This window comes from Suncus etruscus, chromosome 15, assembly GCF_024139225.1.
Source record: "Suncus etruscus isolate mSunEtr1 chromosome 15, mSunEtr1.pri.cur, whole genome shotgun sequence".
NCBI classification, from domain to species: domain Eukaryota; kingdom Metazoa; phylum Chordata; class Mammalia; order Eulipotyphla; family Soricidae; genus Suncus; species Suncus etruscus.
Window position 1 is genome coordinate 11,157,961 of NC_064862.1, and position 15,226 is coordinate 11,173,186.

At 35.0% G+C, this 15,226-nt stretch overlaps 1 protein-coding gene across 1 annotated transcript in view; it reads left to right on the top strand.

The window, feature by feature from the left end:
* The window catches only part of ADGRG6 (adhesion G protein-coupled receptor G6), a 176,877-nt gene that overhangs the window by 119,791 nt on the left and 41,860 nt on the right, over positions 1-15,226 (top strand). The window contains exons 6-8 of the mRNA XM_049789320.1: positions 5,298-5,383; positions 8,079-8,131; positions 9,163-9,225. Of these exons, the coding sequence (XP_049645277.1) occupies positions 5,298-5,383; positions 8,079-8,131; positions 9,163-9,225 (202 nt within the window). The remainder of the gene's footprint in view (positions 1-5,297; positions 5,384-8,078; positions 8,132-9,162; positions 9,226-15,226) is intronic.

Here is a 15,226-nt window from a genome sequence, read left to right on the forward strand (position 1 = left end):
TTTTTTCCTGCTGTATGGAATTGTTATTCATCTCATCTTCCAGTGTACTCATTTTATCCTCAGCTGCTGTTAACCCATGGGAAAGCTCAACCATGTTTTTCTTCAATTATCTACTGAGTTTTTCAGACCTGTTATTTGACCTGAAATTTCAGTTTGGAGTTTTCTGATTTCTATCTTCATATTCTCTTGATTCTTATTAGTTTTCTCTTCTATACTTTCTTTGAGGTCTTTGAACATCTTCCATATTGCGACTCTAAACTCCTTATCTGAGAGACTGACTAGTTGGTTTGTCATGTTCAAATCATCAGAGTTTACATCGTCATTCTCTATGTGTGTCGCTGGCCTGCATTGTTTTCTCATTGCCACCCTTGTATTGTGGGTTTTTCTACATGTTGTGGTTGTATTCATTGGCTAAATGATGTGCACGACCAGGAAGGAAAGTGGAGCGGCCGTGCTCCTTTGGCTCCACCCTTTTTGGGCTTGTAGACTCATGTTCAGGGAATGCTTCTGGGAAAGGCGAGCCATCCTCAGATAAGCCACATACAGGATGAAATTAGGCCAAAAATGGAGCACAGCACAGAAGACAGGCAGATAAATGGTGCTGGCATCTGAGTTCCAGCAGAGTTCAGCCTCCAGCACAGTTCTTAGTGTGATTTTTTTTTTTTTTGTTTAAATGGCTTTCTTTCCTTAGAAAGAGTGCATGCGGCCATGCTCTGCTGGAGCCTCTTTTTGGCCCACTCCCAAGAGGTTCAGGTGACAGGACAGGACACAGACACACACGGGACCTGACTTCTGCAAAGTACCTCTGATAGCCGGTTTTCACGTTATGAAGCACTTCCTTGGTGTGCCCGCCCTTGAATGAGCCTCTCAGAGAGCGAGTTTTCTGGAGCCTCTTTTCGGCCCACTCCCAAGAGTTTCACGCGACAGGACAGGAGACAGACACACACAGGCATCACTCACAATTTCTCACGGTCCACTACAGGCATATTCAAGGAGGAAAGTGCACTCTCCAAGCAAGTGAAAGCAGAGATTACAGATGGGAATATATTAAGCTGAGAAATTTCTGCACATCAAAGAAAATAGTGCCCAGGATACAAGAGCCACCCACTGAGTGGGAGAAACTATTCACCCAATACCCATCAGATAAAGGGCTAATCTCTAAAACATGCAAGGCACTAAGAGAACTTTACAAGAAAAAGACATCTAATCCCATCAAAAAATGGGGAGAAGAAATGGACAGACACTTTGACAAAGACACGTGAAAAAATGCTCCACATCACTAATCATCAGGAAGGTGCAAATCAAAACAACTATTAGGTACCACCTTACACCACGGAGATTGGCACACATCACAAAGAATGAGAACAGTGTTGGCGGGGATGTGCAGAGAAAGAAACTCTCATCCACTGCTGGTGGGAATGCCATATAGTTCAACCTTTATGGAAAGCAATATGGAGATTCCTCAAAAAACTGGAAATCGAGCTCCCATACAATCCTGCTATACCACTCCTAGGAATATAACCTAGGAACACAAAAATACAATACAAAATCCCTTCCTTACACCTATATTCATTGCAGCTCTATTTACCATAGCAAGACTCTGGAAACAACCAAGATGCCCTTCAACAGACGAATCCTAAAGAAACTGTGGTATATATACACAATAAAATATTATGCAGCTGTCAGGAGAGATGAAGTCATGAAATTTTTCTATACATGGATGTACATGGAATCTATTATGCTGCATGAAATAAGTCAGAGAGAGAGAGAAAAACGCAGAATGGTCTCACTCATTTATGGGTTTTAAGAAAAATGAAAGACATTCTTGCAATAATAATTTTCAGACACAAAAGAGAGAAGGGCTGGAAGTTACAGCTCACCTCATGAAGCTCACCACAAGCAGGGACGAGTTTAGTTAGAGAAATAACTACATTTTGAACTATTCTAATAATGAGAATGTATGAGGGAAATAGAAAGCCTGCCTAGAGTACATGCGGGGGTTGGTTGGGGAGGAGGGAGATTTGGGACATTGGTGATGGGAACATTGCACTGGTGATGGGTGGTGTTCTTTACATGACTGAAATCCAAACACAATCATGTATGTAATCAAGGTGTTTAAATAAAATAAAAAAGGGAAAAATAATCTTGAATCTAAAATAACGCTTGTTCTATTTGACATTAAACAGTTCTAATATTAATTTGTAAATCTACCCTTTCAAAACAAAGGTGTTCAAACCATTGAATATAGAGTTAAGTAGTTTCATTCCTATACTGTTAAGAAACTTTGAAATAAATATTTTATAAATAAATAAAAATAAAATGAAAAAATATAAAAAAGAAACAGAATGACCAAAAAATGAAAATATTATTTGGGGGGAGCAGCTAGGTAGTAGTAGTGTTCTTCATCCATCCCATTTTTATGTTGGCATCATGATTTGCAATACTGTTCGTAATAAATATTCAAGAATAGGGTATCCCAACACTACACCTACCACCATAGTGTCACTTTCTTTTTCCTGCTGTCTCAAGGTCCCTTCCCACATCCCAACCATACCTTCTTGGTAAACTCAATTGACTGAATAAAGAAACTGTGGTATATAGACAGAATGTAATACTACTCAGCTCTAAGAAAAGATAAAATCATGTAATTTTCTAATATTTGGATGGAACTGAAGCCATGTATCAAGCTGAATGAAGTTAGTCACTATGAGAGGAACAAATTTTTTTTGAGGGGGGGGCACACACAGTGATGCTAAAGAGTTACTCCTGGCTATGTGCCCAGAATCGCTCCTGGCTTGGGGGACTATATAGATCGACAGAAATCAAACCAGGTCCATCCTGCAATGGCCGCGTGCAAGGCAAATGCCCTAATGCTATGTTATTGCTCCAGCCCCGGACCAAAAAAATTTTTAAGGATATCAGAATAACAATTTATAAATGGCTTGGGCTCTCTTTAATATTTGATATCTTTTCATTTAAGAAAGAAGCCAATGGAAAAGAGGCAGAAAATGTCTAAATTTAGTAAAAATTATCACAAATGTTGGGAAATTTTTATAATATTTTGGAAGTGTAAGTGAAAAAAATATTTACTTTTAATATTTTTCCAGATTTTCCCAAAATGGGGAAATTCTATACTCTTAAACAAACACATGCCTCAGGTCTCCATCTAGTGGTGACTTTTTATTTATTCTCCTAACACCTATGAACATCCAAAGAATGTTCCTAAGATCCTAAAATAAATGAGGAATTTTGTATCACAACAATTTGAATTACCTGTTGATAATCCAGAATGCCCATAGTTTGACATGACAAGCTCTTTAGTGTAAATAAGATTTTGTGTGAAATATTATTATTTTTTAATTTTTATTTTTGGGTCACACCCAGCAGTGCTCAGGGATTACTCCTGATTTTATGCTCAGAAATCGCTCCTGGCAGGCTCTGGGGACCACATGAGATGCCGGGATTTGAGCCACTGTCCTTCTGTGTCTAAGGCAAACGCCTTACCGCTGTGTTATCTCTCCAGCCCTTGTGTGAAATATTATTATTTGATACATAACCCTTATTATTTTCATTCAGATCATTTTTAGAAAAATATGAACTTTTAAATAATCAAAATCCAATAATCTAGTCTGTATAAATTAAGTGCTTTAGTCCTTGGACTTATACTAATTTTGTTTATTTCATTTCATTCAGGAATGACAATATTTTAGTTTGATTTTCTCAGTTTTTCATTGGAAAAATATTACCTTATGAGACTAAATTTTGGCTTTACAAAATGACTAATTTTGTATTTTTCTACTTTCCCCAATAATTATTAAATTATTAAATTATTATTTATATTATCTATTATTTAATTATTAGATAATTAAATTTTTATTAAATCACTTCCTATTATTTTAATTTTTCTCTAGTTTATGCATATTTAAATTAAGACTTCCCAAAATGAAATATGAAGAAAGCTCATTTGCAATAAGGGAGATCTGAAATTTTTGTATCTTTGCAATTTTACTACACTATAACAAGGTATATTTTTATTGTCTATATTTTTACCAAACCTTAGCTGGTAAATGTGATTTTCATTTGTAAAATAAATCAAACTAATTTAAGGATTGCACTTAACTGGAAAACAAAACAAAATCCAGTACTACCTTTTCTTCCCCCTTTGTTTCTGAGCCACACCTCGTGATGCTCTCTATACTTACTTCTGGCTTTTTCTTCTGGGATCTCCTGATAGTGCTCTGAGAAAACATAATAGGTGCTGGAGATTGACCATGTGAGGGCAATCACCTTACCCTATAGTATCTCTCCAAGCCTGAGAACCTTCATTTTTATACATTGGTTTTCTTTTAAAAGCAAGTTAGCCCAATTAAAATTCTGCCCACAAATTTTCTTTCTTTGATACAAACAACTGTGATATAGAATTTTTAAGAAAAATATGATTTATTTAAATTTATATGATTTTATGAAAAGTATGCTATACTAGAGAGAAAGAAGAGAGTAGGGCTCAGGACAGTTAAGTACATGTATGTTTGTTTTTTTGTCAGTGAATTCCTTACCTTGTATTGCAAGTGCTGACATAAAGTGATAAATATTTTATAAAAAATAAAATTAAATTGTTTTGAGCAAGTTCCCACTTTACAAACAAATTATCATTTTATGGAATTAAAAAATATAAAGCATGGGAATAGACAGTATAGAACAATATCAAATCATTGGCCTCGGGTTTCAAAAGTGATTTTCTTTTCTTTTCTTTACTTTTCTTTTTTTTTTTTTTTTGTTTTGTTTTTGGGCCACACCCGGCGGTGCTCAGTCAGAAATAGCTCCTGGCAGGCACGGGGGACCATATGGGACACCGGGATTCGAACCAACCACCTTTGGTCCTGGATTGGCTGCTTGCAAGGCAAACGCAGCTGTGCTATCTCTCTGGGCCCAAGGATATTTTTAAGGGGGCCGGAGAGACAGCATGGAGGTAAGTCATTTGCCTTTCATGCAGAAGGACGGTGGTTCGAATTCGGGCATCCCATTTGGTCCCCCCCCCCCCCCTGAGGCTGTCAGGAGCGATTTCGGAGCATAGAGCCAGGAGTAACCCCTGAGCACTGCCTGGTCTGACCCCCCTTACCCCCCAAAAAAGAATATTTTTAAGAAATTACCTTAGACAATTTGCAGAGCCAAATATCACAAAAACTGTGTTGGTATAGGAGATGTTTCTTTAAATTAGATAAAATTGTGATAATCATTTAAGATGAATAGTTCTTAGAAATATAATTAATGGATTAAATTGTATTTCCAATGAGCAGATGGAATTTTATACAGAATTTCCGTAGTGATTCAAAACCTGCTGGGTCACCCTGAGGTAAAAGTGCAGAACAAAGTGGCAGAATGGGTAAGTGAACCTGTAAAATTGTCTTTTTTGTCTTAAACCTCTGGAAATCTGGTAAAGATTCTCTCTGTGGGTTACTAAATCTACAAAATTATACTGGAACATAGTGCTCATTATAAATGTAGGAAAAGATCTGTAGAAATGCCTATGAATAAAGAGAAGCACATTTTCTTTTCGTTTTATTTTTAATATTATCTTTAAGCACCTTGATTGCAAACATTATTGTAGTTGGGTTTCAGCCATAAAAAGAGCACCCCCCTTCACCAGTGCAACAACATTCCCCCTACCAGTACCCCTTATCTCCCTCCTCCCTCACCCCTGCCTTTTTTCCAGGCAGGCTTTCTACTTCTCTCACTCATTAACATTGTCTTGATAGTTGTCAGTGTAATAATTTCTCTAACTGCACTCACCACTCTTTGAGGGTGAGCTTCATATTGTGAACCGGTCGTTCGGCTCTCATGTCTAGTGTCTCTGGGCATGAGACAATGCTCAGAGAGAAGCATATTTTGAATAAAGAATTATCAAAAAGAATGAGGCTAATATATTAACATGTGGCAAAGAAAAGTACCACACAATGGAAATACACTTTGGTAGGAATTTTTATTTTGAATCTATATACTTTGAGCACAGTTTTTAAAAATAAATTTATCATTTTATAATTATTTGGAATTTTGATACAAACCCCAAAATGCATGAAATGACATATTATGAAAATCTCTTAGTCTACTTGAGAACTATTAATCATCTACTTGGAAATCACTTAGTTTTTTTCTTTTTCAGTTTGATTCTCGAATTTCTCTGTGTCTAAGTATATATGTAAAGAACAGAGGGTCTCATGTTTTCTCCTTTTATGCTAATAAAAGTACTTTACAGTACTTAAATTTTTATTGCCATTTTTGAAAATATATTAATATATATTTAATATATAATGACTAATAATAGGGGAAATATCTTCTTTTTTACAGAAAAAGCTTTTAAAATAAACTGACCTCAGAAATAGTATATACTTAGTAATTGTTTAAAGATGGGAATTAAAGAGTGAAAATTCTAATAGAATTGAAAGAAAACTTAATGGACCAATTAACATTAGTAACTAATTCAAATACTAAAAATTTTAATTTCTATGTGAAAAAGACATTCCAGAAAGTATTTTCATGAGTTCAATTTATTCCAGAAGTGTTTTTTTTTTTTTTTTTTTTTTTGTGGTTTTTGGGTCACACCCGGCAGTGCTCAGGGGTTACTCCTGGCTCCATGCTCAGAAATTGCTCCTGGCAGGCACGGGGGACCATATGGGACGCTGGGATTCGAACCGATGACCTCTTGCATGAAAGGCAAACGCCTTACCTCCATGCTATCTCTCCAGCCCCCCCAGAAGTGTTTTTTAAATGTTGGAATGATTTGAAAAGATAAACTACTTTTACATTCAAATAAACTACATCTGATGTTATTATTCTTAAAAAAATAGTATTGATTTCAAAGTATTTGCTTTAGACAATGTAAGGTTTTTGTTTTATTTCATGTGTTGTTATTTAGTATAGCATAATTCTCACCTAAAGTTATATTGAACTGGAAACTCAATTTAAGGTAAAATATACTAACTAGACTATTAAAGAGGTATCTCTAATTCATTTCATTGATGTTTGTAATTTTAGAAAATTTAATGCTTTTCTCCTTCCAGAATTCCTTAGCAATTATACTCAATCTTAGTAATACTTGCAAAGAAGAGTGTGCATGAAAAAATAAATCCTTTTGAGGGGGTAATAAGTAAGGTATCATATCAGTAATGAAGGGGAGTGTGTACATTTTATGACTGAGACCCAACTATAAACAAGTTTGTAATCATGGTGCTCAATCAAATAAAGAAATTATTTTTTAAAAAAATTATTTTCTGACTGTATTCAAAAGTGCATTTTGACTTATTTATATTGAAAGCACTTTCTTGTTTTTTATAAATACCTGATACTAAGATCCATAAAGATGTATCATAATCATAAATATCCTTCACAATATTGAGCTTCAGTATTTTGATATTTTTTAAAGGTTTATATTGTTAACTTAGTTTTACTACAATAATTCTCATGAGATGATAATAACCAGCAAATTGTGTTATTGTTTTCATGGTTTCCTTGAATGAGTCACCAAAAGGTGTTTATTCTATGCCTCTTTCCTCTGACCCTATTAATGTTGTAGTTATCTTGAGGGACAGTTATTAAAGCCTATTGTAATAAGGGCTACAGAGGAAAATAAAGCGTTTCTCAATAGACCTACTGGATTTCCAGTTTGGGATTTTTACTTATTTCTGGTGAAGGACTATTATTAAAGCCTATTGTAATAAGGGCTACAGAGGAAAATAACGTGTTTCTCAATAGACACACTAGATTTCCAGTTTGGGATTTTACTACTTATTTTGGCGACATTGAACAAGTTATTTAATCTCTTTAAAGTTCAGTTTCTTTATCTGTAATGGGGCAGAGCGGTTAATACCTATCTTGGTTGTAAGGTTAAAAAATAACTCTTGTGAAATTCTTGGCATATGATAATCCAGTGACTGTTATCTTACCTTTTGTTCACTCCTTTAGCTCTCCGGGATTTTCCCAGGGTCTTACAACACTTACCACATATCTTGGGAGGAGGGGGGAATTCGTTTAATTAAAAACATAAGTATGACCAAAACAACATTTCCCATTGTATTTTGTAGCTCAACTCAACTTTTCAAAATTGGAACTACACTGTTTATGTGGTTAATATCAGGTAAATAAAAGAATGAATTACTTGAGAACTAAAAAGTAGTCTCTGAATCAATAATTGCTGATTATACCTAAACAGAAGTAAACAATATACAGACATGTGTTAGATTCTTAATAAAGCAATTTCATATCTTATCTTTTGCACAAGAAGCAAAAAATATGTAGCATTTTTATTGTTGATACAATATTATTTTTATTTAGAATTTAACATTTCAGTGCATGTATTTTTTATATTAAGTACAATTGGCATATGTAAATTTATATATTATTTAATCAATGCATGTTATGATGTATCCTCAACTGTAAAAGGATGGTTACATATAAATTAAAATTTTGTTAGTCTCTTTGTATGTCCTATTATCTAGAGACTGCCTAAGGGTCATACATAGTTTAGTGGCTATTTTTCTAGAGGAGTTTTAGCTTAGTAGATTATCTTTTACATTTCTGTTACTTAAGAATTTTATTGAATACTCTAAGCATTCCATTTCATTCAATTGACAAATAACATCATATCTTGTCTTCACTTCCTTTCTTCCTTCCTTCCTTGCTTTTTTCTTTTCAAAGTATGTTTAGAATCCTTTCACCTATCTCTTCAGCCCCTCTCAGTTAAATTTTAATTTGAATTTCTAGCACCTATTTTATACATTCTCAATAGATTTATCAATTCATATATTTTATATGAACTTAAGATATAGAAGCACTAAAAAAAGAGAATCCAATGGTAAAAATAGTTCTGGCAGTACCATTAAACAAAGCCAATGCCTCTGTATCCATATATCTAAGGGTCTTGAGTATCTTCATATACTTTGTGAACATGAAAGCAAGTGCCAAGAGCTGTCGAGTTTTCTTTGATTATGGAGTCAGTCATTATGTCAAATTATTATGTTAAGAGCAGGTGAAAGAACCTCAACACACATTTGAAAACCTTGCTTCTTTCAGTGAGCTCTCTGCCTCTTTATATCACCTTTTCAAATTCTGTTTTTAATGATTCAGCAGATGATGAGTTGATAGCTAAAATACATGTTTGTGTTACAGTTTTCATCTAAGCATGGGCGAGGACAAGATTAAAGTCAAGAGAAGCATTGTGGATGAACAAAGGTAACACTGGCAAAATCTTAGAGAAAGCCTTTCTCTTCCTCTTTATTTATCGAATAGATAATTGAAAAGAATGAAATGTGACAGAAATATATTAATTAGCTCACTTAAACTATTTATTCAATAATGACACATGTTAATTTCTTCTTGTATTTAAAATTATAATAAAACAACTTGGGTAGGAGTGTATTTTATTAAAATAATATAGAATTAGGACATTTAAAATAGCTTAATGATTTTATTATAAGTCATTATCTTTTATATGAAATTTAGAACATACCTTCAAAAATTAACTTTAGCTTGGGGCCAGAGTGATAGCACAGCAGTAGGGCATTTGCCTTGCATGCAACTGACCCAGGAAAGACCTGGGTTCGATCCCAGAGTCCCATATGGTCCCATGAGCCAGAAGCGATTTCTGAGTGCATAGCTAGGAGTAACCCCTGAGCGTCACCAGGTGTGGTCTAAAAACAAACAAAAAAAATAACTTTAGCTTTATGTAAAGTACTTAACATAAGGGCCAATACAGGGATAAAGTACTGACCTTGTACACAGTAGATCCAAGTTTCATTGGAGCACTTTCAGGAGTGCTCCCTTCACATAGTGTCAGGAGTAAGCCCTGAGCACCATTTGGTGAACCCCCCCAAAACCTTCCAAAACAGTATTTAGTATCTAATGTGAGAAGTAAGTACCAAGATTTAATTTGGGGTGTTGTACCCAGTAGTGATTAGGAGCAGTTCGGGGCTACTCATGGTAAAAGTTGTGGCACAATGCAATTTGGGTGAACAAAGAAATCCTGCATATTTTAACTTTATTATTTTTTAAAAAGCCATATTTTAACATTTAAGTCTATATTTTAAAATTTATATCAAGATTATGACTATGTCAGTCCAGGTACTTTTTGAGATCTGACTACCATACATGTAATCAGTTGGTATTGACTATTACCAGACAATGCTAAAATCAGCCCTTACACTATATGTCATATTTGAGAAACTGTTTGGGAGACATTTAAATTTATAAAGTTACAGTTTTCTGTCACTCAAGCCTATGTGTAAATTAATGGACTTTAGGAAACTGTAGAAAGAAAGAACAATGCACATGTGAAAATCCACATATTAGTTTTCCTCTGGTATAAAAACTCCTAGAAATGCTTTCAAATTCACTTTCTATCTTTCCCTCTCCTTTTTGTCACTTTACTGCCCTTTGCATCATTGATAAATCTTTACAGGCCCTTAGAGATTTTCTTCCAACTGCTACCTACTAGTTTTCAATTTATTTGTTCCCCAAACTTCTGTTTTCAATTCAGTTGTGACACAACACAGGTTTTCACAGCAAATAGTACCGTCTCACCTCATCAGGCAGGAAGTAAAAGAGATGCATTTATTCAAAAAGAGAATGATTAATTTTAACTGCAGATAGGTCTTGACTTTTTAGAACTCTAAAATGATTTCTGCTTTCAGGGTGAGAAAGGAATGAGCCCAGAAATAACTTAATCATTCTTGAATTGCTGAATTTACTTATTCAGCATCAGACACACTATATTGGGATAATTATGTTCTCAAGATTCAAGAGAAGGTCAAGGTCATATTTCCAACTTGAAGTTCCCAGTATTTGGAGTGGCAAAACTTATCTTCTGATAATAAGTTAATCAAAGGATACTTTTTATAGACCATATTAAATACTAAGATTAAATATTAAGAGTCACAGGTTCACCATTATCCACATTTGTATTTCCCAATCTGAAATATTCTTTATATCTGATTAGTAAGCAGTAGATTGAGAATGAAATAGCTCTGCAGGGTAAATCATGAGAACAAAAGAAAACTATAAATTTAGGATTAACAAGATATTTAAGGAGTAGAATTGATCTTTAATCATAAACAGCAAATCTTGTTCTCTATTTTAGCCCCACAAATATATTCATTTTATTTTAATTTATCAATATAGAAGTTTATAAATAAAATATGTCATACCTTTCTACTTATAGTCATTTGACTTTATATTATTGTAGAAACAATTTCACTACCTAAATTTTTGTAGATGGCCCATAATTAATATTAAAATATAATTCTTTATCTGATGTCAAAATACTAATTTATCCTCAGAAAATAGAACATTTTGTTGCAAAATAAAAGCTTTCTTGATAATGGAAACAGTTTCTTTTACAAATAATACAATAATATCATGTAATTTTGCTTCTAAACTGATCAATAATTTTTATTTCTGCTACTGATTTTTATGATTATAGTTAAATTGAAAATGGTATTGCCTCAATTATAGAACCAAAAGCTTTAATTGTAACTTTAGGATTCATCTATATTCCATATAGATATAATGTTTAGATTGGGGGCCACAACCAGTGCTGCTCAGCGCTTACTCCTGTCTCTGTGCTCAGGGAAATCATTCCATACAGGATGCCAGAAATTGAGACTCGTTTGGCTGCATGCAAGGCAAGCACCCTGCCACTGAATTATCTTTCCTGCTTCACTATATTTTGTTAACTTCACAAAACCCCATCTAAAAATTGAGAGAGAAAATAAACAAACATTTATTTGAAGAAAACTAACAGATGCCAAAAGAAACATGAAAATATGTTCATCATCACTTATCATTAGGGGAATCCAAATCAAGAAAACAATGTGATATCATTTTACAACAGTAAGAATGGCACATATCAGAACTACAGGGAGCAATCACTGTTGGCCGGGTCATGGTGAGAATGGAATGTTACTATTGCTGGTGGGAATGCTGCCTGGTACAATCCCTATGGAAAACAGTATGAAGGATTCTCAGTGAACTCAAAATTAAGCTGTATTCAACCCAGAAATCCTTCTTTTGGGTATCCTCAGGACAATAAAAGATTTATCCAAAAGGATGTATGCACACTACTATTCACTGTAGCACTCTGTACAATAGCTAAGACTTGGAATCAACCTAGATGTCCAACAACAGACAAGTGGATCATGAAGATGTGATACATATATTTAGTGGAATACTACATAGCTGTAAGTAATGATGTAATCATGTTGCAATTGCAACACGGATGGAACTGGAATATATTATGTTAAATAAAGTAAGCCAGAGAAGAAGGTTAAATGCAGAATGATATCACTTATATGTGTTATTTAGAATAACTACATACAGAAGTGCAGTGGTTTAAATGGTAGTTGTCTGAAACACCCTTGGCCCCAAATTATAGCAAGAAGGAAAGAAATTGAGTGGAGCAGGAGAGAAACAAATATGAAAGGATGAGAGCCAGGAGCCAAGTCATCTAAGGTGCATAGGCAGTGTTTAAAAATAATGGAACTAAATATACAAGCCAAAAGCAACAACAATTGAATCAAGATACCCAAACTTTAACAAGTTTTGGGGGACTACATGATATGCTGTGGATTGAACTCAAGTCAGCCACAGGGTAGGCTAGAGCCCTACTTTCTAACTATCTCTCTAGTCTCCTCCTCAATGAAATTTTTTAAAAATAATTTTATTTTGACCAAAGTGGATTACAAATCTTTCACAGTAATATTTTAGGTACATAGTGACATTGAATCAGGGTCATTCCCACCACCAATGTTGTCCTCCCTCTACCCCTGTTCACAGAATGCATCCCATAATGCCCTTCCTTTGCCCCCTGGGCTGCTAATATAAGTGGTCCCCTCTAGCTTGTTGTATATTGGGTATTGATTCTGTTGTTGTTGGCTTTGGATTTGGTGTTTAAGTCTGATCATTTTTTATTTCTACTCAATGTTCATATGACTGTTTGGTCTTGGTACCCTCCATTATTTTCCCTTCAATTTATGAGGCTGAACAAGATGGTTCAAGTTATGCGGTTCTTTTGGAAGAAAATAAAAAAGGTGGGGGCAAAAATCAAACAAGCAAAAAATGCGAAGAGTCCTTCTAGAGACTATAAATATCAATTTAAGAGAAGAAAGGGAAAAAGGAAGAAAAACATAACAATACAAAACAAACAAACAAAAATCCAAAAAGCACCACAGTAAAAAGACAAGTAAACAGTAACCACGGTCCCAAAATAAAAAAAAAAAGAAGGCAAACAACAACAATAACAAAAAATTAATTTATGCTTCTCTCTCTCTCTCTCTCTGTTTTTTTTGCATAGGCACAGTAAATATTAGGGAGATTAGAAAGAAAATCCTCTTGGCCTTAGAGATACAGGGTTTCTCTGCCATTGAAATATACTGTCATGGGAATAACTACAGGCTTTGTATGTGCTCTTTTACTCTCCCCTAGCTCCTTTTGTGGTGTTTGTAAACTTTCCGCTTAGTCATGGATGACAAAATCAGGCCTCTGTAACTAGAGTTCTTGGTATTTGCACAGGTCATAGGATGGACCCTAGGATAGGAGTCTTTCTTTATGGTTCTAGAAGTTCTATTCCATAAGTTGTTTTAATCAGTCTTCTGTAGTTGGTGGGTTTTGTTTTTGCACTGATCCTAGGGCAAAGCCTAGGATAGAGTCTTTCATTATTTTCCAGAAGTTCTGCTCAGTTGCAGTTGTCTGTCAGACCTCTGGAATTAGAGATCTTGGTTGTTGTACAGATTGTAAGCCAAAGCCTAAACTAGGGTCTTTTTTTTTTTTTTCTTTTTGGTTTTTGGGTCTCACCCGGCAGTGCTCAGGGGTTACTCCTGGCTCCATGCTCAGAAGTCGCTCCTGGCAAGCACGGGGGACCATATGGGACGCCGGGATTCGAACCGATGACCTTCTGCATGAGAGGCAAACGCCTTACCTCCATGCTATCTCTCCGGCCCCAACTAGGGTCTTTTTTATTGATTCCAGGATAAGTTCTGCCCAGTCATGGTTGTCACAGTCAGTCTTCTGTAGTTAGTGACCTTGGCTTTTGCACATATCAAAGGATGACGTGTCTTCTGATTTCATCTTATTGTTAGGTGGTGAGATAACACAACCTTTAAAAGTTTTCCTTTATAAATTTAAGACCTCTATAATACTACCTCTTGACCTGTTTATCTCCAAATGTAAGGTAAATGTAAGTCTCCTGCATCACTTTATTCCCTTAATTATCTTTTAAACTCATTTTTATTTATTTTTTTTCTTTATGTATATATATATATATATATATATATAGAGAGAGAGAGAGAGAGAGAGAGAGAGAGAGTCTTGTTTTTTATTTTTTCTGTTCCTTAACCTCAACTGTTTTGGTTCTGCTTGGTACAAAAACCTACAAGAAAAAGTTTTGCCTGGAATAAAAGCTCAGGTCAAAACCAGGGCACAGAGATGATGGAGCCTGAAACTCTCACCCCCAAATGCACCAGCAATATAATATAGCACTATTTCTTTTTACAAAGTCATACTAAAAAATGGGGAAATTTTACGTATAGAAACAAGCTCTTATCTACTAGGGATAAGAACGCATACATTTTACAATACAAGGGTGCCTCCCACCTTGAACATATGTCATGTGGCCCCAACTTAGGCTCCATGTGATTAAACAGCGACCGTCTAACCCCGAACCCTAGATCTCAGACATAGAACTGACACAGTTCTCTGCAACAGCTTCACGAAACAAACTCCCTCTGGTACATTCTTAATACTTCTCTGACACCAACATGCACCATTTTTGATCTGACATCTTGACAATGAGAAAATGGCAACAACTTGATCTAAGAGCAGGTTGTCTTATCTCAATGAAATTTTTTAAGTGTTAATACTTTGTAGCAAGTGCCTTGGAGCATTTCTTTCATCTCAATAATGTATGGTTATTAATCTTACTATATTAAAATATTCTGTTTCTTTATTTTAATTTTTTATTTTTTTGGTTTTTGGGGCCACACATGGTGATGCTCAGGGGTTACTCCTAGCAATGCACTTAGAAATCGCTCCTGGCTTAGGGAATCATATAGGACACCAGGGGATCCAACCGTGGTCCGTCCTAGATCAGCCACTTGCAAGGCAAACACCCTACTGCTGTGCCACTGCTCCAGCCCTTATAGCACTTCTTTTTTTTTTTTTTAAAGCAGCCAACCAGCAATCA